This window comes from Patiria miniata, unplaced genomic scaffold (genome assembly GCF_015706575.1).
Source record: "Patiria miniata isolate m_02_andy unplaced genomic scaffold, ASM1570657v1 HiC_scaffold_24, whole genome shotgun sequence".
In the NCBI taxonomy this organism is placed as follows: Eukaryota; Metazoa; Echinodermata; class Asteroidea; order Valvatida; family Asterinidae; genus Patiria; species Patiria miniata.
This window is the reverse complement of record NW_024037063.1, coordinates 4373808-4401349: the sequence shown is the minus strand read 5'-3', so window position 1 is coordinate 4401349 and position 27542 is coordinate 4373808. Positions and strand designations below refer to the sequence as shown.

Sequence of the window (27542 nt, the reverse complement as noted above, 5' to 3'; positions counted from 1 at the left end):
GTGCCATTGTCTGCATGAAGATGGCGGGCACCAGGTATGAAAACATGGCACGGCGGTGTTTGTGTGGTGACGTTTCATCAGGCTCCGCGATTAAACTATGAGATATACGCGCAATCTGACACGCGCCATTCAAAGTTCAATCAACAAAAATAATACAGTTTGATACTTGTAGGTATGCATGTGTGTTGGCAAGCATGGACATTGGCTAGTCATGGGTGTGTATGTTAGAATTTTGAAAACTGGGTTGCAAACTTGGATTAAGCCGTGCTTGTTTGAATTCTTCTCTCAATAAAACTGAAAATTCCAACATTGCCATTTTATTTCACTTCAAACCAGGCAAAAAAAAACCCTGCACAACTGTCCTAAATCGTTTTTTTCTCGAATGTATAGTTGAAATGCGCCCCCTGTTGGCGAATACCAAAAACAGGGTCTGAACGTCACTACTTTATGACAGGCTGAATCGGAAAAACCAGTACGAATCCATGACTTCGTCAGGAAAACTAACAAACCTTGTCAAAAGTTAAATATCTGTTTCACTGTTCATATCAAAAACATTAAAATTGTATCGATGTGTACAAGTTATCATACTGAAGTACTCTTCCTTAAATTATTTTCCTTTTTATTGCTTCAATTATTATATCTAAAAAAAACCACCGATGCGTCGTTTAAAAAAATGTATATTAATGCCATGATCTATTGTGCCTCTCGCATGAAGTGAGTAGTCTACTAGGAATGATTCACAGTTAAAACAACAACAAAACTGTTTCGAAAGTATTAGTTAAACAACAATCAGATTATTTTTCTTTTCGTTCTTTACATTATGATGATAAGCATGTATATAACAGTCAACGAGTGAAGACTGTTATGTGGGGGTGACTCCGAACGATTGATAGCTCCGATTATAGAAGCCACCAGTAATTTTGACATTCGTCTTGACCAAATTCAATTGGCCTTTACTATTAAAATGCAATTTTTAAATACAATTTATTGATTTCGGTCAGCTGCAATTCACCTAAGCGACTTTGCATATTTCTCCGTTATGAACATTTCATCTAAATATTTATCTAGACTATGTACACAAGTTAAAAACCTTACTATATCAAGTACCAATTCACCTTCCAAAAAAGACTCCAAATATGAGAGCAAAAATATATATTTTTACGCCGGTGAGGCGTTTCAAAATAGATTCCACTGCATCTGCACTTCGGTTCTTTGATCAGTTGGAAAGTTATTATTCCACCAAATTATACACAAATATTTAATATAATTTAGATACACCCAAAAAAAATTCAAATTCACCGAAATTGTTATAAATTTTTTACCGAAATTGTTTCAAATTCACCAATTTTTTTTGAAGTTTTACCAAATCATGTTTACTTCTTTTCTGACAAGCATGTTGAACTTCAGGCCTAACCTTTTCATTATTGGCCTTAAATCTCCGCCTATGCAAACGTCGGGTTATATGTTCCCCTAACATCTCCCTTCCCCACTTCCCCGTCGTAGGATTGCTTCACATTTTTGTCCTTGGACTTCGAAAACTTAAACGCCGCTATCCCTACAACGATCAGCACAAGCACTGCGGCGACGCTGCCGATGACAATCAGTGCAATCTGCCAGCTCAGCCCCTCGGGTTGGTGTGGCGTAGTGCCAGCAGGTTGCGGTGGCCGGGTTGCCGGGGGTGGCGTGGTAGCAGGCGGTGGCTTGGTGGTTGGCGGCTGGGGTACGTACTCCCTGAGCACGGCCTGTGCCGCGTTAGAAAACCCAGACGGGTTCCCGGCGTCGTCGAAGGCGCGCAGGACGAACGTGTACGAGACCACGCTGGCTCCCTTAGGTACGGGTACCAGGACCAGTAACTCTTCCCGACTGCCGAACTCCTGAGGCGCCGAGGGATCCCCTTCGAGCACGTGACTGGAGTTGAGGATCAGATGCGACTCCGGAGTCGGGTCGCTCTGCCAGGCCGGAACGGACTCGGCACGGATCACTTCGTAACGGGAGGCTGCGAAAGAACACGTTTTTATCATTTGCATTTCTCCGAAGTCCGATAATTTGACCAGGGTTTGGGTAATTCAGCTATTCTAGGATGAACAAGGTTTTTGGGTTGTGTGCATCCGTACATCGCGTAACAAAATAGAAAGAGATAACGCCTAATGTTTTTCTAATAACGCTGTAAACACTGACCGGTGATCAAGCGCTGAAATGTGAGGTTATCAGAGCCATGAGGACCAGAATGAACCTTTTTGCAAACGGTAAAGGAATTAACAGCCCTTCCCAACTTGTCATTCTTTAATCAGCGTCGAAATCGGAGTAATGTCAGCGAAGCAGGCCATCTTGAGCAGTGATACCTTTAGCAACAGGTGTACGCAATCTCGTCCACGTAACGACCCCCGTAGTTTGAAATGTTCGGTCCTTAAGAATTACAAAGCAAATATTTCAGACAAAGATGGGATATATATACCTGCTCCGTTGTCAAGATCATCTCCAGGAGCTGTCCAAACCAACGCCACAGTCTTATCCTGGAATGAGGTTTCCTTGACTCTGAGATCAAGAACGTCTCCCGGAGGGAACAGGTCAGCACCTGGAGCGAAGCCCGGAGGTACGGCGTCTACACGGCTTGAGCCGCCCGATGTACCACGACTGAACGCCGGGGCAGGCGTTCCTGTCGGCTCCGCTGGTGGGGCACCGGGAAGAGGGATCCTAATACCACCTGTGAAGGAGAAATAAGAAAGAGTGAAACAAATCAAGAAGTGTCCAAGCCAGATGAACTCTTTAGCGAATGAGCTGTCACTTACCAATCTCCGGTAGGTCATAGATCTTGTCGAGGGGCACAATCGGACGGGCTTTTGAGTAAGGATTGGACTCCAAAATGATGGCCTCTCCGCCGTTGTTGTTCACGTCTATCCGTATCCCGTAGTACCCGATGCCGGTAAATTCAGTGAAGGATCTCGAGTACACGCCGTCATTCTTGGTGATATCCGCACCTGTTGAAAATACACATAGATTTCATTTATAACACAACAACCACAAGAGCTACGAATCTATACTACATGTAGAGCCCTACCGGTAGGAATTTGGTACCGTTCAATTCCCTCAATGTTTGATGACGAATATTAAAAAGCATAGTTTCATAAGTAAAGTCTGTCACGAGCTAACTTGGTCCATCAGGTAGGTGTTTATCTCCGGTTTGCAGTAGCATGAAACGACTGATCATATTTCTACTTTCCCTGGATGGGATGCTATATAGTACATCGCAGGTTCTCCCCAGGTATATGCCGGTACATATTTCCACTCCTGTGGAGAGAGCCAAGTTTGGATGAAGTGGCTTGCCCAAGGACGCAACATAATTGCTAGCGGCTGGATTCGACTCTGACCTTCTGATCATGAGTCACAAACCCTAACCACTAGGCCATACTCCCCCAAGTTTTATAAGTATCAACTTGGTATATAGCGTCTGAATGTGTTGGACTGGGACACAGTGTGTTCATAGCATCTCCACAAATTTGACCCTGAGAAGAAACTTAATTTAGGAAAAGATCACAAATACCTGCACCATTATCGAGTAGCTCAAGTCTGATTGGTTCAAAGCTGCCTGGTCTTTCGATGGTTGCCGTGACATTGGCGTTGATCATGGGTTTGAAGCCCTGACGAACCTCGGCATACGCCACCAACGGCTCGCCTTGTTCAAAGGCAGTGATGGAGCCGCTCAGCTCTGACGTCACGATGATGGGGTCTACGTCATCACTTGCTGGGTAGGACGAGACAGCAATGGCGACCTCTTGTTCATGCCTGCTGAGTACTGTGTAATCCCAGAGTCCCTCCTGTTGATGACGTCATTGTCATACAAACCAACATTAGATAATGCCATAACCTCGCTTTCAATACATACCTGGTTGCAACAATTGATGGAATAGGAATCGAACCCACAGTCATAGAAGGTGGTTTCCCACCATGCTTGCAATTTCTGAAATTTGTCTTCTGGAACGCGTGGGTGGAGTATAGGGCAAACAGCGCCATCTATAGTCCCTAAGCGGAGACGGCAATCGCCTTGAATTGAACTTTGACCCTCACCTCGGCCTGTCCTTCGATCTTCACTATGATTGTCTTGAAGTTCGGTTCCTCGCCGAAGCCGTCGTAGGAGGAGTCAATAATCGTCCCATTCGGCCGCTGGAGGGTCACCTCAATTGCTAAAAGAAAACAAAACAAATATCCATTGATACAATTACTAATAGAATCCAGTTTAAAGGTAAAAATTAACTCAAAGGTGTTGTAGAATTTCTATTTTGTTAACAACAATTTTCAGACAGGACCGTTGCTGATTTGAAATAAACCACCGTACGTCGTCTGTATTTTGGAAAGGTATTGGCGCCCTCTTGGTCTGTTTTTCCTAGTCAGTTCTGAGAATGAATGCTCAAAGGTTTCAACATTCCAAACTTACATGGGTTGTCTTTTTCCGTCCAAGAAAAGCTGAACTCGGTCTTCCTGCCCACAGTGCTGTCCATGAACACTCCACCTGTTCGTGTCTCGTCTGCCTCCAGAGACCACGACGTGCCCAACAGCTTTACGTACGGTCATGCACAAGCAATATGAAAGAACAGTCATTTCTTAAATTAATATTTTTAGAAGCCTTTATATTTATACATTGGTCAGGTCATCCTGAATAAAGCCAATGTTCTAATTATTTGATCAGTTAGAATTACAGCCATACTCACATAGGTACATTTAACTAATCACATTCGATCTACATGTATTTTGCGGAATCGTCTATTTTGCTGGTACTAAGTGGTGGGGTTGACACTGGTTTTGTCGTTCATTCCCTTCATGATTCTTCGTGTATTTCAGAAGTGTAACGAATAAAGAAGTAATACATTTACAAACTCGTGCTTGCCTACCTGTACACGTTTATCGGAATCTATGACATCACCGCGCTCCATGGTTGCTGCGAATGCCTCGTAGAGTGTGTTGGATCCAGGCTCGTTCGAGTAGAAGAATGTTTTACCGCCTTCGAAGGTCGAGCGAAATGATTATTATACAATCGACAGTACACGAACTCAAAGAATTATCCTACCTTAATTTTTCATCACAAAACTGTAAATCCTCAACCCTTATCAGTACAAAAAGTATACAAAGAAGAGAAAGTTGACCGACTATCGTCAGATACTTTGTCTGTCTTCTCTCATCTCATCTCATTTCAGATCCTCGGCTAATTTAAGCCAACAAAAGTTACTAGCTTAAGTAAAATTTACGATTCAAAATATCATGCCACTGGTTGTGATAACACTTCTGAGCTACTTACCCGTAGCTTTGGAAATATCAGGAAGCAGAACAGATGCCTGTTGGCCAAATGCCAGCGTGTCAACGATGACACCCGAGGCTATGACGTCACCCATGACGTCAGCAACGAAGGGCCTATGCGTTTCTTCCCCATCACTGACCAGTAAGATGATACCTCCCTGGGTACCATCTTCATGGTCAGATAAAACCTGGAGGACAGAAAAGTGAGGAACAACTTCAATCGAGAAGTGCACGATTGCATGGAGATTTCAAAGCTTACTTACAAACTCTGCAACTTAGGTTTAAGTTCTTAAACTGGAGGCTTTGGTTCGTTCAGCCTACCTCGATGGCCTTCAAAAGCCCTTGGCCTATGGCGGTCCATCCCTCAGCTTTCGGAGGCAGTGCTGCCGTGAGACCAAGGCGAGCTTCGGTTCCGTTCACTTCCACTAGGGTTTGCAGAATATTGGCATTGGAGTTAAACTCTATGATCCCCACAAAGCTCCCGTCCAACACGATGGACGACAGGTAGTTGTAAGCGGAGCTAGTCATCTTCGTAAACTTATTGTGACTCTGAATAGAAGATTTAAAAAAAAGAAACGATTTACTAGAACTCTAACATGAAAGTTCGATATGTGACTGTACTGCACCACTGCACTGTCGCAAACTGAAGACTCTGTACAGATCCGCAAGACATCCGATCTCGAATTTTCTTGCGAAAAATGTTGTTTTACTAAAAACTTCCCTTTCATGTTATGCTTGGTTTTTCGTTATGCCCCTTACCGGTTTTAAACATCATGTTTACAACTGCTCCATCATTATCCAACTATTATCCCCATTCACAAATACCTTTTTCTGTCAAAATCCATAAAAAAGTCACGAAAAGTTTACAAACTTCCAACGCTTTTGTTCTACCACTCCGTGTTAAATGACGTCCACTTTAAGTGTGACGTCATGGAGATAGACAACGCACGGGACGGGCTCTCAAAAAATTGACGAATTTGAGGGGTGCCTTTCTTTTGATAGTATTATAAAAAAAGGTCCCCAATTCATACAATGGCTTGGCACTGAGAACTTTGGTTTCAATTCCAATTTAAAATTCGTCTGTTTGAATAGGCAAAACTGTCTCATGTACATGCATTTAGGAATCTAGCATAAAACACTATACATCTTCAATCAGACAGTTTCCAGAGTCTGGCGAAAGTGGTATGTCGTTAATGATGAAAGCTTACGTCCATGCTGCCCGAGGTATCCAATAGCAGAACGACTCGGATATCCTTGTGCTGAACCACGGTAAATGTCGGCACCAAATCTTCCTCGCTGATATTACGCGGTGGATTGCTTCCCCCTGCAAAATATTAATAAAGATGAAACTAAAAGTCTCCTTAAATAGCGGTTATGATAAATACAGGGCGCCTTCAAGAGATCACGACATCCAATTGTTTTGCACGGCATCATGGGAAAAGTCATCATCCGCTAGTTGAAAAAAAGAAGATATATTGCAAGAGGTGACGAGGACTGGCATAATTTCTTACGCACGAAATTGGTATCATTTCTGTCAATACGTTTTGTTTACGAGGCTTCTTGATTATAAAGGCCGTGTCCAGATTTAACCTGGCTACGGCTTGTAATTACATACAAGTCTATGGTAGCGGCTGCAGCCACTTCCATAGTCACGTGTGTAATTTCAAACCATAGCCAATAGTTCGGACGCGGCATATGTATGTGATGATTGGCCGATGGTATAGACAATTATCATGTTGCAGCCATTTGATTTTTTTCCCATTCAAATCAATGTAACCAAAGAGAGGCTGGAGGGAAAAATAGTCTAGTTCCTTTTGCACAAAAACATTATCATTCAGTTCTGTTCTTGAGATACAGGGAACATGACTAAAATGGTGGAAGCATGATATAAGTCTATTATGCAGGCCAGGATGGCGACTCTCACGACGAAAAACGAAGTGGCCTGTTCCAGGCGTTTGGTGGCGCCCTGTTGGCCTGTATTGTGAATCTTTCCGGTCCCTCTTATCAATATACTTTTGCCCACCGTTAACTTAGGTATTCTTCGGCGAGTTCCAACAATATACCACGTGACCCACCTGCAAAATCGTCGTGATCCAGTATGACCTCCCAGTTGCTCTTGCTATTGCACAGCCGGTTGTGCTTGTTGGGCGCGTGTGGATTATGTTGCTTGTCCCGCTCCTCGGTGTCATTACAGAAATTGATTATCTGGTGGTGGAGATTGTTGATTTGGATTAAATCTAAAGTTGATATCGGTTTGTTTATTCTATACCTTTTCGTTAGGTTTCCCAATACAGGATGAGTAAAAAAAAACAAGCCCAAATGTCGGGACTATTGTTTTAGTGAAGTTTTGCATGTAGCCCTTTCAAAAGCTAGGATATGAAAGCCCAATTCATAAGCTTTTTTTAGTAAACAAGAATCATTGAAATCACTCATGTACTTTTCCAAGTAATAGAATTTTAAACAGAACCACCGTTTTAAAGTTCTTTCCACGGATCACAGAAAAGGCGTGCATTCTTTCAGCAAAACGAAAACAATTCAAACACATCCCGATGTGATTTGTTTTCAATTTGCTGAAAGAACGCACACCTTTTCTGTGATCCGAACTTGAAAAGTACATAAGTGATTTGAATGATTCTTGTACTAAAAGAAAGCTTATGATTTGGGCTTTTCCCTAGATTTGGAAAGTACTATACATGCAGATCTTCACTAAAACAATGGTCCCGAAATTTTGGGTTTCAGGTTTTTTTTACTCACCCTGTAGTTCGGCAGATAGGTAATGGGATTAATGTTCATTTGATGATAAAAGCATGCCGGGAAATTGGCACACAGTCAGAGTATGTCATGAGAAAGACATCTGGCTATAGGGCCATAGCAGATTTGTCCTTTGAAAAAAATATAGGTAGAATAACAAGCTATGCCAGCCATTTTTGAAAATTGCTTGTTATTTTACCTATATTTTGTTCAAAGGACACATCTGCGATGGCCGGCCCTATAGCCAAATATCTTCCTTAAGACATACTCTTACTGTGCACCGTGCCAAATTTCATCATCAAAGTGAACAACCCCAACCAAATAATTCCCTATCTGTCCCACTACTTTGAAAGACAATGTATCCTCCCCGGAAAATACAGTGTTCGCACCTCATGCACAGTGAGTATCGGGGTCCATACCCACAAGCTAAGCTTCTTATGGATTCCGCATCTCTATTAATTGTATTTATTATCTGCCTATCACCTTGTACTCATGTAAATTATGAGATGAAATAAAGTCGAGTTCAAGTTCAAGATGTTGCAGTCAAACTAACGGGTTCGAGAGGCGCGCTGTGTACGCGTAGAACGGTTGTATATCGGCAGCCATAATTATTTAAAAGACTGGGGTGAACTGGTCCGAAAGCGAAAATAGGAAAATACGGCGTATGGGCACACGTTGTCCGGTCTGTGTATGGAAATGAGGGGTGTTAACACCGCATTGATGTTGCAGTAAAGTCAAAGGTTGGAAACTCACAGGATCGAGTGACGTGCGGAACATGATGGAGGAAGTGACGTCACTCTGCCCCGACAGCACGAAGAAAATGCAGCCATCCTCGTACCCAATATTCGGACTGCCGGCACAGTCACGGTAGGAAAAGCTCTCGGGAAGGAAGATCAGCGGCCGGCCGACGTAGTCGTAGGAACATCTAGAGAAGACAGGGAACTAGGATGTCTAACCAGATACCCATGGTTGAATATTTTGAATGTTCCAATTCAAATTTATGTTGCTATTTAAATTGTAACCATACCACTTAAATAATTTTGCTGTACGTGGAAATGTGTCAATAAGCAGCTTCGGGTAGTAAAAATGTTCATAAAACCTACTGGTTTTCTCAACTTACGTCACTCCTTCGTATTGTTGTGTCACTTGCGAAAAGTAGTATTCTTGGTAATAATCGGGATCTCCCACAGCATCCGGGTACTCGTCGAATAACCCCCAACGAAGATGACCCCACTCATGCACGAGAATGCGCCCTGATATTTTAAAAACCATAAAAAAATCGAGATGATAACTCGTTTCCAAAGTCGGGGTACCTTTTCTTTAATTTTCCAGAATGACATAATGGGGGGGGGGGGGGGAACTGAAGGAAAACAGGGTTGTGTTAGTTGATTTTGATATTGGAAAAGAGGCGCTTGCAAAAAGTCAAAAATATTACAGTAGAAGATGTGTTATTTCTGGTAATGAAAAACAATTGTTCCACAAAATCAGCTCGGATGAAGATCGGACACCTGATGAGGCAACGTAATAAACAAAAAACAAAACATAAATATCACAAAGGATGTTTAGTGTTATTGGTGGGACGAAACCCCAGAAATGACATTCCAGGGGCAATCAACACAGTCCTGAAGGAAGTAAAGCATACGCCACCTGTCGGCTGAGGTGTGGTCGACTCCACCCGTCGGCCTGGGTGTGGTCGACTCCATTGTCAGAGATATGGAAGATAAGGAAAGTACCACGCACAAATGCAAACATTCAAGTGGTTTTAATAGTGACTAACCAAGGGGTCCGTAGAAAGTCTCCGTATTCGTATCAGTCAGGAAGGCGTCCATAAAGTGGATGTGAACGCCCTGCCGACCGCAACCCTCGTACTGCTTGGTGTACTGCAGCGGGGCCCAGCGCGGATTGGGCGGGGCCACGATGACGTCGGCACTGTCAAAGGTCAATCCGCCCGGGAGCTCGTACTCAGGACTACTGGCCCATGTCTTGGGTATGAGGATGGTGACATTTCGGAAGTAGGCCCGTTTCTGCGTGGCTTGGTAGAGGTACTTCGAGGCCTCTGTGAACATGTACTGTTTGCCAACAAATTAAAAAAATGTCCTTGAAAAAAAGCCTAAATCATGCGCGGTTTGTGCCGAAATACTGGTCGGTCAAATTAAGTAAAATTGGCGAGTATATTCATGGTTTCCATGACTCAAATTAAATTGACTAAGTAATCCATTATAGACCCGAGACTAAATAAATACAATTCTTGTTTTAAGAGGGGCGTAACTGCACGATTAGGCTTTGGGGCAGGCTCCTACTGGAACTTACTTCTTTAATGACGACACTTTATACTGCGACAATTTAAAAAAAAAAAAAAAAAAAAACAGGGATATTATTCCCCCCTTCAGAATTCAGAAAACTACAATCAGTAATGAAGAATTGAATTTTGTACAACTTTCCCCTAGCTAAATTCACAAAGGTGAATTAAATTTGCGACTCGGGAAACTAACCTTGATTCGGTCGATCAGTGCCTGGTCTTCGCTCACTCTATTGTGAATTGCCACAGTGATGCCGGAGTAACCATTGTCCACGAATTCAATGAATGAAGGTCGTGTCAACGAGTCTGCGCACTGGCTCACGGAGAGTACGATCAGTACCATGGTAACCCACTTGAATCCTGTTGCCATGGTGCCTGATTAAAAAAACAGGCAAACAAACATTCAGCATGAAAACACAGTTTAGCCATTATTGCATTTAATACCTGTTACAGGTTTCAAACGCCCATGTATAACATTTACCTTTTCACACCAGTGAACATAAAAAAAAAACCAATTGTTTTCAAAGTCAGGTATAGGTTGACCTATACCAGCTTTTATGGAGCGACTTTCATCAGCTTTTTGCAAGAGGGTGAAATTTAAACACCATACGAAAACAACAGTCACTTCAAAAACCCACCACTTTTGACTTGGCGTCCGCTCCGTGTCGATACAGCGCTGGAGACGGTATCGAAACTTCTGGAGGAATGCAGGATCACCCCTGATGTCATTGCACACATCCTCGATCGTTTGGCGCTACACACACGATCGAGGAGTCGTTTTGCGCAAGACACGATCGAGGAGGTGTGCAATGACATCAGGGGTGATCCTGCATTCATTCAGAAGCCTTTCGGCCGCAACCCGCGCCTTCCACCACCGTCTCCAGCGCTGTATCGACATTCTGAAATTGAGTGGTTTTTTTTTTCGTTGTGCGTTTAAATCTCACTTTCAAAGCTGATGAAACTTGTTCAATACAATTTGTCATGCCTTGTGTACATGATCTGAAATGTTGGTTCAATTCCATTAGTAAACAACAGAGTTATTTAGTATTAAATGTATGACATGTTCTTTTTTACTTTAGTAGTAGGCCTACCTCCTTCTAAAATTCAAGGTACAAAAATCGTGTAAATGCCTGTCTCCGAATTCATATTAAAATCAAACTTTGTCTGGGTGTCGCTTAAATATTTAAGCTGTTAACATACTCATGTAAGTGCTGCAATTACAGATGTTAGAGGCCCTCCTTGTTAATTGTTTTCATCGTATGTGGCATGTACATCACCACTATGTTCTTTTCAACTAGTACACGTATATACTTTTTTAACAGGAAAAAGTATATACCAGTGCCATAATCATATAGACACCTTCAATAATGCGTCGTACAAACACACGCCTGAGGCATACCTTTTTGCTACGACAATCTGCAGGAATTTGGCAATCCTTTATAATCACAAAATTTGCATATTGTTTATTAGACTTCTTCGTGGTCAATGACCCAAGATGCTTTTATTCGGGAAAGTTCATCTCGGGCAGGATACAGTTCATTAAACATAAACACGTTTATACGGTTACATCTGGCCCTTTCGTGTGCACCAGTCCGTGTTCACCGTACCACTGCACAGTTAGCTACACAGTATACATATACTCCATGGGCCAGCCAAATAATTTGTACCGTCGAAGTAAATAAAAGAAATTTTGAAGATGCTCATTTAAACAGCTGAAAACCACTCTAATGACTTTCCCGTATCTAATGACTTCTCAGTCGCATTAAAATACAAACCAGAAAGACACAGAACAATAATGACCAGCATGTGTCGCAAAATTCAACACAGAATAAGTGAGAGTTCATCCACTGGTCCATGCATGGACTGATCGTCTGTGAAAATACCACTCGCTCACTCGTGCATGCTCTATAACATGGTGTGCAGTGTAGGCGCTTGTACATAATACTCCTACACCACCCTTATTACAATAAAGCTACTTCGAGTCCTCAACGCTTATTGAATTACATAGTTTAAAAGTGATTTTTCATTTTGGAGGAGTAATTCAGGCCTGAAGCCCACTGGGTGACGGTGGTTTTTTTGGGGGGAAATGCAACCTGACGCCAATTTTTCTTCATATCAATGAAGGTCAGTTATTGCAAAAATAATGATAAAACATGAATCCGGGACTGAGAAACATTTCCAATTTTGTTAAGAAATACTTAGGGAAATGTCTTGACTCTCCATAGACTTTGTACACAACCGTTGAAGTGGCGTCAGGTTGCAACATTGTTTCTGGGCTTTTTAAACTAAAAACTGGGAATAATATTTTTTTCCGCATGCTCAGCTTATGAGTATGAAAACTCTATCGTTGTGATATCCTAGATGCATTGAACAATGACAATCGCTAACCAATTATGTGTATTCCTTACCCGTAAAAGTGCCCGGAATTGTTGGTCAAATACACCTCTCGATCTGTTGTGACGGTCAGCGTTTGCGGAGTCGATTCCTGCAAGTACGGGGTTGGGTACGTGCACAGCGGTGTGCAAAAGGCGCGGGCCGCCGGCCTCAATGCCAGCAATAATACTATACACAATCAAACTAATAAATGCTTGCCATTGATCCCCTTGACACCTGAACTCCTGGGAGGCGTTCCTTTTTGTATAAGCACAGCCAGGCGAGAATGGCATTTAAAACCGTGATAAAGGACCCAGCAGTTCTGAAACCCCGTCGTGAAACCTGAAATTCATGCGCTTTCATTTTTTTTTTTTTTTTTTTAGATACATGGACCTTATTCACGAGAGGAAGCCATTTTGGTCGTGTTCCCTGAATGAACGAGGAAGCCATTTTGGTCGTGTTCCCTGTATAAATTGTGAACTGTTGAATGGGATAGTCCCAGACTATTTAGGCCTCACTTTCAATCTGTTTTTTAAATGTGGCTGATAACATTAGGCATGGTTAATCACAAATTTTAAATCATTCATCAGAGTAAACTGGTATTAATTTGTAATTAACTTTATATCATTGCTTTCTTTCTCTTCGCAAGTTCCAAAAATGAAGAGTTTACCTCGCTTTCAATTTAATATGGCCGACTCGTGAATAAGGCCAATTGCATAGGCCTCATCCTCAAATGACAAATGAATAGTTGGGTGAACATCAAACACAAATCTGTCCTTAATAGTAATTAACCTCAATGAGTTTGGATGACGTCAATATATTTAGTGCTTTCTACTGACTTCCTAACTCGGTATTGTTGTATTTGGTCATTTAAATGGAAGAAACATGAGAAGATTTAAACGGTTTGTTAAAAACACAAATTGCTTATCATAGAAAAATGTTGGCATCGACGGGTTTGCCAAGATACGATTTAACGTGAGGCCGATATTGCTTGCGCTTGGTTCCTAGTATTTTTTTTTTGAAATATCAATAGGGCATATGCAAGCACGATGAATGATATCCGATAATTATCTCGTGTGCATTTTGCTGCATAAAAACACTACGCCTCGAACAATAGAAGCTGGACAATCGGCATTACAATTGTTCTAAGACAGCATTGTTGTGCATTGGACAACAGAAAAAGAAAGCGCCATATCAGTAAATTAATAAGTACAGTCTCTCTTTTTTGTTTACACCTACAGAATGATAATCATGTATATCACAGTCAGCTATAACGGGGGAGACTCAGAACGATTGATAACTCCAATTAGTAACCACCAGTAGTTTGCATATTCGTCTTGACCAAATTCAATTGGCCTTACTATAAAATGCAAGTCTAAAATACACATTATTGATTTAGGCTAGCTACAATTCACCTAAAAATATCTCCAAATTTCTCAATTCACCTAAAAATGTATCCACGTCTCTCTGTTCTTTCCATAGAGCTATATCAAATTACTAGAGCGCCAACTTCGTGTACAAAGTAATGCCTGCTGGGCGCATCCATGTTTGTGCACAAACATATGGAGACCTAGAAATTTTGTACGGCTATTTGCATATCTGCGTTTGTATTCCATACCGGTGCGTTATCGAAGCCCAAACGCCCAAAACCGAAACGCACGATTAGCAAATGAGCTTGTCATTTTGCTCTACGCAAATAGCGCAACGCGTGCGCGTATTCGCTGCAGATGCCTTAATTGCCGTCACATTTTTTTTTTAACCGTCAATGACGCGCTTAAGTTGTTTGCGTATATTCTACTTGCGCGTTGCATGTAGAGTACACTTTTAAATTCAATCCATCTGATTTCATTATGTTCTACAAACACGCACATGAATTCAAAATGTCTGCGCCCATGACGGCTTTAAAGCGTCTCCGCGCGCAGAATGACGAGTTAGCGCTCTAGTAATTTAATATAGCTCTTTACTATACCTCATACATATTCATGATCGAGAGCCGAACGTTCACTGGTCAATTCACCATCGCGTGCCAGATGTTATTCTTGCTGTTTACCAAACGCGCGCGCGAGGATTCACGCACATAGTAAATACGCATGCGTAGTAGACTGTCGCATGGGTTACCCGTGCGACAGTCTACTACGCATGCACTTTACAGAGCAATCGAGGAACTGTCGCACGGGTGCAGTACGCACGCGCGAACATCGCACAGGAGAGATGCATGGTTGCACGGTTCGCGTAAATGTCAATTTCCAGAGCTCAATGATGCCGTACTGGAGAAAATGTATAGACCGTGTAAAGATGTCTCTTGTACAAAAGAAAGTTGTACACATTGCAAACAACTGTATTTACAACTGTAGTAACTGTATTATATTGCAAACGAACCGAACTAGTAATTTAAGTTGAATCTTTTGATGAGCTGTACAAGTTTCCCCAAATTTTGTTTTAGGTGCATAATAACAAAACAAAATTCAGCAACTGAATATGTATGAGGTATAGTAAAACAAATATAACATGGTTTATTTCGGGTTGACAGTCGATATTAGCTCCCCTCGGTATTGGAAGTTGACAAACTAGTTCCCTCGGCTTCGCCTCGGGAACTAGTTTGTCAACTTCCAATACCTCGGGGAGCGAATATCGACTGTCCACCCTCAAACCATGTTATATTTGTATAATGGTTCTTTCGTTTAAATTCCCACCCAGACTATAGGCCTACACAAGTTAAACTAACTCACAATATCAAGTAACAATTCACCTTTAAAAAAGACTCTAACGTATGAGTGGAAACAATTCTTACTAAAGGAGTTATACAAATTAAGTAAGGCGTTTCAAAACTCACTTCATCGTCTGCAATTGTCTAAATGAAATCTCTGATACGATGGAAACATTATTACACCAAATGATACACTTACACACAAACCATGTTTTAGATGCACCTAATTAAAATATTTGAAACACAGAAAAGGTTTCACATTCACCAGAAATGTTTCAAATACACCAGAAATATTTCAAATACACATTTTTTTTGAATACACCAAAAATAATTCATATAAGTCCTACACCGGATTGGTTTCACTCTAACTATTACCATAAAACGAAAACTGATCAGTTAAAAAAGAAAGAAAAATTGTTTGTTGTTGTTTAATATGGATAAAATTGTAAAATCAAATGGAAGTATTTAATCGATGATTTTGATAATCGATGGGTTATAATGGGTTTTATCAGACAATCATGTTGTACTTAACCTTTTAACTATTGGCCTTAAATCTCTGCCACTGCATAAGTTGGGTTATATTCTCCTTCAATATCTCTCTTCTCCTCGTCCCCAGCGTCTGAATGCGCCACTTTTTTGTCTTTGAGGTTTGGGAACTTAAACGCCGCTACTCCTCCCCCGATCAGCAAGAGAACAACGGCGACGCTACCGATGACAATCAGAGCAATCTGCCAGCCCAACAGACCCTCGGGTTGAGCTGGCTTGGTGACAGGGGGTTGCGGGGGCTTGGTGGCAGGGGGTGGCCTGGTGGCAGGGGGTAGGGGTGGCGGGGTGGCAGGGGTTGGATTGGTTGTTGGGGGTTGGGGGACGTACTCCCTGAGCACGGCCTGTGCCGCGTTAGAAAACCCAGACGGGTTTCCGGCGTCGTCGAAGGCGCGCAGGACGAATGCGTACGAAACCAGGCTGGTTCCCTCGGGCACGGGTACCAGGACCAGCAACTCTTCCCGACTGCCGAACTCCTGAGGTGCCGAGAGGTTCCCTTCGAGCACGTGACTGGAGTTGAGGATCAGATGCGACTCCGGATCCGGGTCGCTCTGCCAGGCCAGAACGGACTCGGCACGGATCACTTCGTAACGGGAGGCTGCGAAAGAACACTTTTTTGTCATTTGCATTTCTCAGAAGTCCGATAATTTAAGCACTGCAGGGTCTGTTTTATGGCTATGCTCATCAAAGCAAAGAATCTCCGCTAACTGTAAATACGAAGTCTGCGTAAGGCTTCGGGTAATTCTCTAGTAAATAAGGAATTGTGGCTTTTGCGCATGCTTACATGCCCTTACTAAAGAGATAATGCCGAATTGCTGTAGGCGCTGGAAACACAGACTGTTGATCAAGCGCTGAAATCTGCGGTTATCAGAACCACGGAGTTTGGACCAGAATGAAACTTATTACAAACGCCCAATATTTTGTCATTTTTCAGTCAGCTTCTAAATCTTGTTAGTGTCTGCTAAACAGGCCATCATGACAGCGATACCTATAGCCTCATATTATGCATGTAGCAATCTAGCACTTCTTAACCAGCGACCCCACGGTTTGAAATGTTCGGCGCTCAAGAATTTTAAAACGAATCTTGAGACAAAGACGGGACATACCTGCTCCGTTGTCAAGATCATCTCCAGGTGCTGTCCAAACCAATCTCACAGTCTTATCCTGGAACGAGGTGTTTGTGACTCTGAGATCAAGAACGTCTCCTGGAGGGAACAAATCATCACCCGGCGAGAAGCCCGGAGGTGTATCAGGTACACGGCTTGAGCCGCCCGATGTGCCACGACTGAACGCCGGGGCGGGCGTTCCTGTTGGCTCTGCTGGTGGGGCACCGGGAGGTGGGATCTTAATACCACCTGTGGAGAAGGAGAAATAAAAAAAGAGTGAAAATAAATCAGAAAGTCTTCAAGCCAGATGAACATTTAGCGAATGAGCTGTCACTTACCAATCTCCGGTAGGTCATAGATCTTGTCGAGGGGCACGATCGGACGGGCTTTCGAGTAAGGATTGGACTCCAAAATGATGGCCTCTCCGCCGTTGTTGTTCACGTCTATCCGTATCCCGTAGTACCCGATGCCGGTAAATTCGGTGAAGGATCTCGAGTACACCCCGTCATTCTTGGTGATATCCGCACCTGTTGGAAATAATGGAAGCTTTCATTTATGACCACATGCATATAATCTGTACTTATAATTGACCGATGACCTAAAGACGTAATGGCTTTGTTTACATATACGATTTCCTATGGGAGCGAAGTCGGGACGCCCGACGAAGTAGGGACCGTCTACCCCATAGGAAAACGCACATGTTAACAACGCGTGACGTCATTAGGTCTCAGGCCTATTTGGTCCCGTCGATTCCGCCAATGCATGAGGACTTCTGGGTAGTTTTATAAGTAGCAACTTGGTAAAAAAAAATGTATAGTGTCTGATTGGGACACAGGTGTGTTCTTACAGAATCGCCAAGAAATTGGCTGAGGAAACACATAATTGTTAGGAAAGGATGACAGATACCTGCACCATTATCAAGTAGCTGAAGTCTGATTGGATCAAAAGCGCCTGGTCTGTCGACGATTGCCGTGACATTGGCGTAGATCATGGGTCTGAAACCCTGACGAACCTCGGCGTACGCCACCAACGGCTCGCCTCGCTCAAAGGCTGTGATGGAGCCGCTCAGCTCTGACGTCACGATGATGGGATCTACGTCATCGCTTGCTGGGTAGGACGAGACAGCAATGGCGACCTGTTGTTCATGCCTGCTGAGTACTGTGTAATCCCAGAGTCCCTCCTGTTGATGACGTCATTGTCAAGCAAACAAACAATTAAAAATCAATATTGTCATAGGCTCGCTAGGGTCGAAACAAAGGATGGAATGCGAATCGAACCCACGACCTTAATTCTGAACACTGTACGCTCAATCATTATAAGCTAAACCAATCTCTTAATATGTAAACATTATTTTGTGAAATTTCATCCATGTCAGCAATGCCCAAAATTCGGCTGGGTTTCCATTGAGGCCAAAAGAGGCCAAACCTTTTACTATAAGGTGCGCGCATGTGATGTGTCCGTCCCGGAACTCCGTACAAACATTCGCTGGTACCCATCATCTTTTCCAAGATGGAACATGTCAAGTGATACATTTTGTTTAAAGGTGATGGAATTCGTGTTCACGTGCACACGTTACGGGATTAGTTTCCCAAAATGCTTGGCGTTTCCTTCGCAAACCTCTGAGATTGATCATCTCGTGCACGTACATGGAGGAGGCTAAACAGCGCCATCTATAGTCCCCAAGCGGAGACGGCAATCACCTTGAATTGAACTTTGACCCTCACCTCGGCCTGTCCTTCGATCTTCACTATGATTGTCTTGAAGTTCGGTTCCTCGCCAAAGCCGTCGTAGGAGGAGTCAATTATCGTCCCATTCGGCCGCTGGAGGGTTACCTCAATCGCTGAAAGGAAGAAAAACCCAAACATCCATTGGAGAACGGAATCATAATAAGAAACGATGGTCTCCTGTGTGCGTTAACATGATGCTTTAACGAATTATTTCTGATAAGTACATTTTTTGTATGTCGCTGCTTGTGCTGTGAAAAATCACGAAAAGCACTAATGGAAGTGAGCATTGGCTCTTCTTTGAAGTAGGTTTCGATTTGTAAAAACGTACAGTGTTTTACATTTACGACGCGACCCATCGGGAGACTTAAGTGCCATGTTTTGAATTCGAAGTGGGATACAATAAAACAAAAATGCAGATTCGATCATAATCGTCAACAAAATATCACAAACAAAATATGTTTTGATTTCAAAATGTAAGTACAAGCGCTCTAAGAATGTAGTTTAAAGGTCAATATACTGAGCTAAAAGTTGCAGTAGAGTCTCTATTTTGTTAACAATTTTCAGACAGGACCAGGGGCGGATCTACCTTGCAAGAAACGAGTGGGGGTGATACAAGGGTGGAGGGGGTGGGGATAAGTATTGAAGTCTACGATACTTCTGCATTCTAAATCAATTTGATAATTAATGTATGAACATAAAGCATTCCATTTATTATTATTGGCCCAATTTGGTGTTTCATAACATTAGTCAGCTCCCTCTTGGTCTGTTTTCCTACCAGTTTTGAAAAATACTTACATGGGTTGCCTGCTTCTGTCCAAGAAAAGCTGAACTCGGTCTTCCTGCCCACAGTGCTGTCCATGAACACTCCACCTGTTCGTGTCTCGTCTGCCTCCAGAGACCACGACGTGCCCAACAGCTTTACGTACGGTCATCAAGAAAGGTAGAAACGCAATAAAAAAAATCAATCCTTAAATAGATATTAATATTTATTAATAAGAAGCCTTTATTATGTTACCCTGAAGAGAGTTAATGTTTTATTTATTGGTCAATTAGAATTTACAATTTATACACTCATATATACCGCGGGTACAACTAATCACATTCGATCCGTTTTACGGAATCTTCAATTGCTGATAAGGTTGACAGTGTTGTGTCCATTCCCATCTGATGATTAAAGAAACGTAAAGAATAGAAAATCAATAAATTTAACAATTTGTGCTTGCTTAATACCTGTAAAAGTTTATCAGCATCTCTGACGTCACCGCGCTCCATGGTAGCTGCGAATGCCTCGTACAATGTGTTGGATCCAGGCTCGTTCGAGTAGAAGAACGTTTTACCACCTTAATGTATAGTAGGGCGACATGATTATTATACAGCCGACAGTACACGAACTCAAATAATTGCCCTACTTTATAATTGTTCAAGACAACTCTAATTCCTCAACCCTTTAAAGAAAAGATGATTGCTCACCAACCGTCAATTCTTCGTCTGTCTTCTCTTATCTCATTTCAGATCTTCGGCTAATTTACGCCAAACAATTGATTAGCTTAAAATTTACGATGTAGTTCTAAGCTGTAGTTAAAGCTCGTCCAATCAAGTAATCAATACTTTCTTCGTCTTCACTTTACAAAAAATTGTGAACAACTGGGCAGGGAGCGGTACTGACAGCCCATAATAATAAGCAGTATTTACGCACCCGTTGCTTTGGAAATATTAGGAAGCAGAGCAGATGCATCTTGGGTAAAGGCCAGCGTGTCAACGATGACACCAGAGGCTATGACGTCATCCATGACGTCAGCAACCCAAGGCTCTTCCCTTTCTCTCCCATCACTAATCAACATGATGATGCCTCCTTTGGTACCATCTTCATGGTTCGAAAAAACCTGGAGGACAGAAAAAAAGGATGGTTGAATATGACTCCCTGCATGAAACTATAGATGGCGCTGTTTAGCACATCTTACCCATCTATCTATCTTAGCGAGGACTATCGTTAACCAAATCGTTAACCAAGCTAAACTTAACTTGAACGCAGGATGGTTGGATAACGTTGGTCGACTCCTTTGGAACAAGAGCGTAGCGCACACAGCGGCGTAGCTAGAGGGGGGAGGGGGGTGCATGCCCCCAACAAAAAAAATCGTCGCCCCCAGTCGCCGTCCCTCCCACCCACCACTGGAACTTTAGCAACCCCGAAGAAAATCACAGTCCTATGAGTTACCATGATTAGCGAGTTTAAATAAAGTGGCTTGCTCGCCTTTTATGTTAATGGTGAAAAAAAAACCCTATCTACCTTTCAGCACGGATGAAATTGGGTGTCTCTCCACTATAACATCCATGCAGCCCCCCCCCCCCTCGAAAAGTTTACGACTACAAAGAGATACATTGGATAATTCTTTTACAAATTGTACAAGTGAAGTTGTTACACTGGAAACTAGTTCGTTAAGCCTACCTCGACGGCCTTCAAAAGCCCTTTGCCTATGGCGGTACTTCCACCAGCATCGGGAGGCAGGGCTTGAATCAGATCCAGGCGAGTTTCCGTTCCGTTCACTTCCAGTAGATTTTGCAGAATATGGGCATTGGAGTTAAACTCCACGATCCCAACAAAGCTCCCATCCAACACGATGGACGACAAGTAGTTGTAACAAGAGCTAATCATCTTCGTAAATTTTTTGTCGGACTGAAGATTTAAAGAAGATTCGAACTCATGAACATGAATGTTCGATATGTGACTGTATACAGGGCGAGTTAAAAATGTCCCTTTGGAGTTTTTCTCTTCAGCCAATATTCGATCTGGGTATTGGCCACACTCTTTTAATACAAATTTCACAGATTTTTTATCCATGCATGCAAAAGATACAAGCCTTTATTTGTGACTACCCAAACCACTACCAGTACAATGTTCAGAATAGGCCTCTTAATTGCTGTGAACACAATGGCAAAAATGGGCCCAGGACAATAAAGGAACTAAATGGAGTGACAGAACAGGACATCAATAAAATGGAATTACGTTTATTGAACTTGAAAGTGAATTACAGTTAAGTTTCACATTTTTACTGTTCTGCTGTCACTCCGGCCGGAGTGGTATTTTATTCATTATTTAGACATTGAATGATGAAAGCTTACATTCATGCTGCCCGAGGTATCCAATAGCAGAACGACTCGGATATCCTTGTGCTGAACCAATCTGAATGTCGGCAATAAATCTTCCTCGCTGATTTCACGCGGTGGATTGCTGCCCCCTGCAAAATATTAAAAACAAAAAATATGGAAATAAAAGTCTCCTTGAATTAAATTGATTGAGCAGCAGCGATCAAGACAGCGCGATACGTAGGGGTTTAAGAAATTACTTTGTGCAGCCCATCATGGGAAAAGTCGACATTCTGTAGTAGTGAAAACACATATTCATATTGCAAGAGACGATGAGGACTAGTATTTCTTTTAGCTTTTGTTTCTGGATGAGTACGTTAGGAATATTGGTCGAAAGAAAGTACTATGCAGGCAGGCGACTCTTAAGACGAACATTTAAGCGGCCCATTCGAGGCGCTTGGTGGCGCTTGTTGGCCTATCGTGAATCACTCTGATCCCTCCTAGCAATAAACATTTGCCCACAGTTAACTGAAGTCTCTTTCGCGAGTTATAAACCCTTCCAACAGACACCGGGTCACAGAATGCACAATTCAGTCGTGAATTTCTATACGCTCGAGGACAATGCTTTTGTGTTTCCCTTTGTCCCTGTAATATTACACTCTCCCGTAGACTAAGTACATAACCGTATGTGTGTATGTCCTCTATCATACAAAGCCACACATAGTACATGTACATTTTGACATGAACACGTGGACAGTGGACAGGCACCGCATGCCAAACTAGGACATGAGGTTGTTCGTCCAGCGCTTGACGTATAGTACCACTCGACCCACCTGCAAAATCGTTGTGATCCCGTATGACTTCCCAGTTGCTCTTGCTATTGCACAGCCGGTTGTGCTTGTTGGGCGCGTCTGAATTATGCTGCTGATCCCGTTCCTCGGTGTCATCACAGAAATTGGTTATCTAGTGGTGGAGATTATTGACGAAGAGGAACAAAAATTTAAAGAAAAAGTGCCCTAAAAACATCAGTACCACTCACCAAAATATAGATACCGTATCGTTTTAATTTTACACAACATTTTTTCCAATGTCATATGGTGCAGCATTTTTGAAAATTTCGCCGAGTTCGAGAAGTTGAGATCGTTTTGTTACAATTCTAAAATAAAACCCATCAAATCAGGTTTTCCTCAGAAAGATTCATCTTCCCTGGACTAGCGTTATATGACACTCAAGTCAGAGGTTGGAGACTCACAGGATCGAGAGGGTACGTGCCGAACATGATGGAGGAAGTGACGTCACTCTGGTCCGTCAGCACGAAGAACACGCAGCCATCCTCGTACCCAACATACGGATTGCCGGCACAGTCACGGTAGGAAAAGCTCTCGGGAAGGAAGATCAGCGGCCGGCCGTTGTAATCATAGGAACATCTAGAGGAGACAGGGAACGAGGATTTTCAACCAGATAGCCATTGTTGAATATTTTGAACATTCTAATTCAAATTTCTATTTCTATTTAAATTTTTATCAGCCTCGACTCCATGGGCGCGTTAAGATCGCGCAAGGCATGATGGGAACCAAAATGGCGAAGCAAGATCGTACCCATGGAAACGAGGTTGAATTGTTACGACACCACAAAAATATTTATGTTGTATGTTTGAATGGACTTTTTTAAATTTTCAATCCAATCAGCTTTCTCCCCTCGAGTAGTAGAAATGTTCATAAACTTACTGCTGTCAACATACCTAACTCCTTCGAATTGTTGTGCAAGTGGCGAATAGTAGAATTCTTGGTAATAATCGGGATCTCCTACAGCATCCGGGTACTCGTCGAATAACCCCCAGCGAAGATGACCCCACTCATGCACGAGAGTACGCCCTGATATTTTTTAGGGAGAAAAAAAGGAAAATGGGTAACTCGTTTCCAAAGTCGGGGTACCTATTCGTTAAATCTTAAAGAAGGAACTTATGAAGGAAAACACGGCTGTTATTTGATTTGATAATGGAAATAAAGAGCTTGAAGAAAGTCTCAAAGATAACTATAATGTTATGTTATGTTATGTTATGTTTTATTCCACAAATAGGAACAACCCCCATAACCCCTGGGAAGGGTTACAACAGTAAAATTGAACATTAAATTATTTGGCAGGTGGGTTAACCAAGAATATGCTTGAAAATTACGTCATGCTTTGCCTCTCTTTAAGTTTTGTACATTGGAAAACAAATTTAGCTACTCATATAATAGTATGTTTATCTTCTATGATTTATGATTTATAATCAAAGAAGATTTTTTCTTATTTCTGGTACTGCAACAAGGGTTCCGCAAAATGTATATCAGCTCTCTAGCTCAGACGCCTGGGGAAACATAGTTCTGGGGAAAAATCTGGGGGGGGGGGAGATGTTAAGCGTAATTGGTGGGGAAAAAAAATCGAGAAATGTTATTCGAGGAAGAACCAACAGAGTCCTGCATTGAATGAAAATGATACTCCAACTATCAACCTGGGTGTGATCGACCCGCTCAGAGGGATAGAAGATGAGGAAAGTAGTACCACGCACAAATGCAATTATTCACGTGGTTTATAGTGACTTACCAAGGGGTCCGTAGTAAAGCTCCGTGTTCTCATCGGTCAGAAAGGCGTCCAGGAAGTGGATGTGAACCCCCTGCCGACCGCAACCCTCGTACTGCTTGGTGTACTGCAGCGGGGCCCAGCGCGTATTGGGCGGAGCCACGATGACGTCAGCATTGTCAAAGGTCAACCCGCCCGGGAGCTTGTACTCGGGACTGCTGGCCCATGTCTTGGGTATGAGGATGGTAACATTTCGGAAGTAGGCCCGTTTCTGCGTGGCTTGGTAGAGGTACTTCGAGGCCTCTGTGAACATGTACTGTGTGCCAACAGAATAAGAAATGTCACTTTCCGTCCTAAATAAGGTTTAAGCCTGTGCTGAAGAGTAGTAAAACTATTGGAATGTAGCATATAGTGTACTCAGTTTTCAATGTCTACACCGGCACCAGAACCATCGTATTTCTCAGGTTCTATAGTAGCTGTTTTAGCAGTGGTGTGGCTGCATGGGCTCGCATGATGCAGGATACTGCCACGAGCTCATGGCCCAAGTCCGCCTAACCATGGGCGTCGCCGGGATTTTTCTAGAAGGGGGCAAAACACATTATTTCCCAAAACCCTGTACTTTCTCTAGTATATTCTCAATTTCGAGGGTGGGTGGGGGAGGGGAACATTTGCCCACCCCACCCCATTGACACCCCGACGGACGCCGATCTTGTTAAATGTGCATGAAATTAACAGGAATGTAACTTCGCACCTCCTTGAGTTCTTCTTTTTTCTTCTTTTTTTTTTCTATATTTTTCTTTTTCGGGGGGGGGGGGGGCCTTGCCCTATCATGGCGACGCCCATGGGCCTGACTTGAATTTACTGCATAACAAAGACTAGCTTGACCACACTGATGGGATCAACTCTAAAAAAAAGTCATATTGTCCTATGCTGGAGTGCATTATCTATGAAGTGCTAAAAATTAAGTTAACTAGCCTGCACACATTTATAAAGGCAATTGGTTTTTGACTCGGGAAACTAACCTTGATTCGGTCAATCAGTGCCTGATCTTCACTCACTCTGTTGTGAATTGCCACGGTGATGCCGGAGTAACCATTGTCCACGAATTCAATGAATGAAGGTCGTGTCAACGAGTCTGCGCACTGGCTCACGGAGAATACGATCAGCACTATGGTAACCCACTTGATTCCTGCCATGGTGCCTGATAAAAAATAAAACACGCAATGACAAAAAAACACAGTTTTATTGCAAATTATCGCATATTGTTTTATGGTTTCATAAAGTCCAGGACATGTTACATTCACCTTTACCAAACACGCTCTAGAACATGGAAAATGAACGATATGTGTTCACAATCAGGAATAGACCACGTCACATTAGTTTACGAAATTTGAACTGCACGGATAGAACTTGAAATATAAGTGGTTTAAAAGTGTTCACATAAAATGGTTAATGTAACCGAACTAGTATGCAAAAGATGCATACATGTTAAATGGGTTCCTGTCTGTATGACGTCACAGGTAACATCGTCTATAGACCAACGTTTGAACTTATTGCATACTACGTAATTCGGTAACAAAGGTCGAAATTGTATAAAAGCCTGGTTCCGAATTCACATTAAAACCAAACATTTATTTTGGTTCCCTTTCAAATTTAAGCTGTCACCATGACCCCTTTATTTTCAAAGTGACAGTTGGCATAGGCCTGCTGTATTTTTATTCAATCATCAATACAATTATTGAATCACATATACTTCGGAAAGTAATTTTTAATTTTGAAGAGTAAATTTATGCCTGTAGCTAATTTTGTTGTGATAATAACAGTAATAATAATCTTTATAAAGTGCACGTATCCATCAATGTTGGTGCTCATGCAAGGCGCTACATCATTGTAACCCTGCTGATTGGGCCAAAGAAACATTCCAAATATCATCTCAGCTCCCTGGGGAGTATATACAGCTTGATGCTGCCATTTCGGCGCAAAGCAGCCAAAATAAATCACAATAACCATCTCTGCCCTCCCACAGGTGCTCACTTACTCCTGGGTGAGGAGAAGCAATGAGTGACAAAGTGCCTTACCCTGGGGTACACACCCGAACCCATCGTTGGGCCTTTTTGAAGCTAGAACTTGGACCTTTTCGTGACCTTTCACATGCTTGCGACGAAAGTCTTGCCATTTTAATCATCAAACGTCACATTGAAACTCGTTATAAGTTCCGTACAAAACACTTTAGGCCTGTCCACCCTATAATTATTAGAAGTTTTAGTTAATTCTGATAGTTATGGACATGGACAGGTTGAACGGACATTTAAACTTGAGGTGGTCGTTCGATACCCATGCCCAGACACTTCCTTTTCGTCGGGCCTGAGCTTTAAACTGATTCATGCATGCTCAGCTCACTGAGAAATTTTAGATAAATTAAAAAAAAAAAACAATCGCTGCTCAATTATTAATATTTCCTACCCGTAAAAGTGCCCGGAATTGTCGGTCAAATATACCTCTCTGTCGTGACAGTCAGCTTGTGCGGCGAGGAATCCTACGATAACAGAGTTTGGTATACGTGCGAAATGGTGTGCGACAAAGCTGTACTGCGAAGGCCGGCGTCAATATCATCGAAGCAATACAAGTTCAGAGTAAATAGCTTGCCACCGCCTCACTTGACATTTGAACCAGGATACCTGTTCTCTTCTGAGCACAGCCAGGTGAGAATGACGTTTAAAACTTTGCAAAATGACCCAGTAAAAACAAGCCCTCATGAAATTTAAAAATACATGCCTAGCAATATTTGGGTAGGCCTAAATGCCAAATGCGTCGTCAAGTGTTGGTTTCAGTTGTGCAAACATCAAACACAAACTTGTGACCTCAATGAGTTTGGATAAGTACAGTTTAGTGCTCATTCGTGACTTTCTCACTTGATATCGTTGTAAGACTATTGTATTTTGTCATTTGAATACGAAATATAAACATGAGATGATTTAAACATTGAGTTAAACACAAAAAACTGCTTAGCATGAAAACAATGGTAAGCATCAACAGGTTTACCAAGATACCATGTGACGTGAGGTCTGTACTCCCTGTGACTGATTCCTAGTATCTTTTTT

At 42.4% G+C, this 27542-nt stretch overlaps 2 protein-coding genes across 3 annotated transcripts; both read right to left on the bottom strand.

Annotated features, from left to right (window-relative positions):
• Nucleotides 1-1073: 1073 nt before the first annotated feature.
• On the bottom strand, nucleotides 1074-13083 carry LOC119732073 (calcium-activated chloride channel regulator 1-like). The gene is made up of 16 exons (XM_038205444.1): nucleotides 12748-13083; nucleotides 10533-10714; nucleotides 9818-10109; nucleotides 9161-9293; nucleotides 8794-8965; nucleotides 7365-7494; nucleotides 6498-6613; nucleotides 5611-5838; nucleotides 5291-5477; nucleotides 4887-4996; nucleotides 4433-4553; nucleotides 4066-4181; nucleotides 3542-3815; nucleotides 2790-2978; nucleotides 2456-2704; nucleotides 1074-1996 (listed from the first exon to the last, which is right to left on the bottom strand). Exons 2-16 carry the CDS (start codon nucleotides 10707-10709, stop codon nucleotides 1443-1445), a joined length of 3048 nt encoding a protein of 1015 aa, XP_038061372.1. The 5' UTR covers nucleotides 10710-10714; nucleotides 12748-13083; the 3' UTR covers nucleotides 1074-1442.
• A 2664-nt stretch (nucleotides 13084-15747) lies between these two features.
• On the bottom strand, nucleotides 15748-27233 carry LOC119732072 (calcium-activated chloride channel regulator 1-like). Of its 2 annotated transcripts, XM_038205441.1 has the most exons (16): nucleotides 26905-27233; nucleotides 25464-25642; nucleotides 24466-24757; nucleotides 23621-23753; nucleotides 23132-23306; nucleotides 22713-22842; nucleotides 21916-22031; nucleotides 21242-21469; nucleotides 20492-20678; nucleotides 20026-20135; nucleotides 19591-19711; nucleotides 18793-18908; nucleotides 17975-18248; nucleotides 17407-17595; nucleotides 17069-17317; nucleotides 15748-16560 (listed from the first exon to the last, which is right to left on the bottom strand). In XM_038205441.1, exons 2-16 carry the CDS (start codon nucleotides 25635-25637, stop codon nucleotides 15968-15970), a joined length of 3087 nt encoding a protein of 1028 aa, XP_038061369.1. In that variant the 5' UTR covers nucleotides 25638-25642; nucleotides 26905-27233; the 3' UTR covers nucleotides 15748-15967. The 2 variants fall into 2 exon arrangements, with proteins under 2 accessions (XP_038061369.1, XP_038061370.1); XM_038205442.1 differs by lacking the exon at nucleotides 26905-27233 and having other exon boundaries at nucleotides 25464-25822.
• Nucleotides 27234-27542: the final 309 nt, after the last annotated feature.

Coding starts and splice junctions, on each gene's coding strand:
- LOC119732073 (XM_038205444.1), bottom strand. CDS start 10,709: ATGGCAACAGGATTCAAGTGGGTTACCATGGTACTGATCGTACTCTCC. Junction 7,495..8,793: donor TCCGCACGTCACTCGATCCT/GTGAGTTTCCAA, acceptor CTCCACCACCAG/ATAATCAATTTCTGTAATGA. Junction 4,554..4,886: donor ATTCCGATAAACGTGTACAG/GTAGGCAAGCAC, acceptor CCGTACGTAAAG/CTGTTGGGCACGTCGTGGTC.
- LOC119732072 (XM_038205441.1), bottom strand. CDS start 25,637: ATGGCAGGAATCAAGTGGGTTACCATAGTGCTGATCGTATTCTCCGTG. Junction 24,758..25,463: donor CACTGATTGACCGAATCAAG/GTTAGTTTCCCG, acceptor GTTGGCACACAG/TACATGTTCACAGAGGCCTC. Junction 18,909..19,590: donor GACAGAAGCAGGCAACCCAT/GTAAGTATTTTT, acceptor TCTTCCTTTCAG/CGATTGAGGTAACCCTCCAG.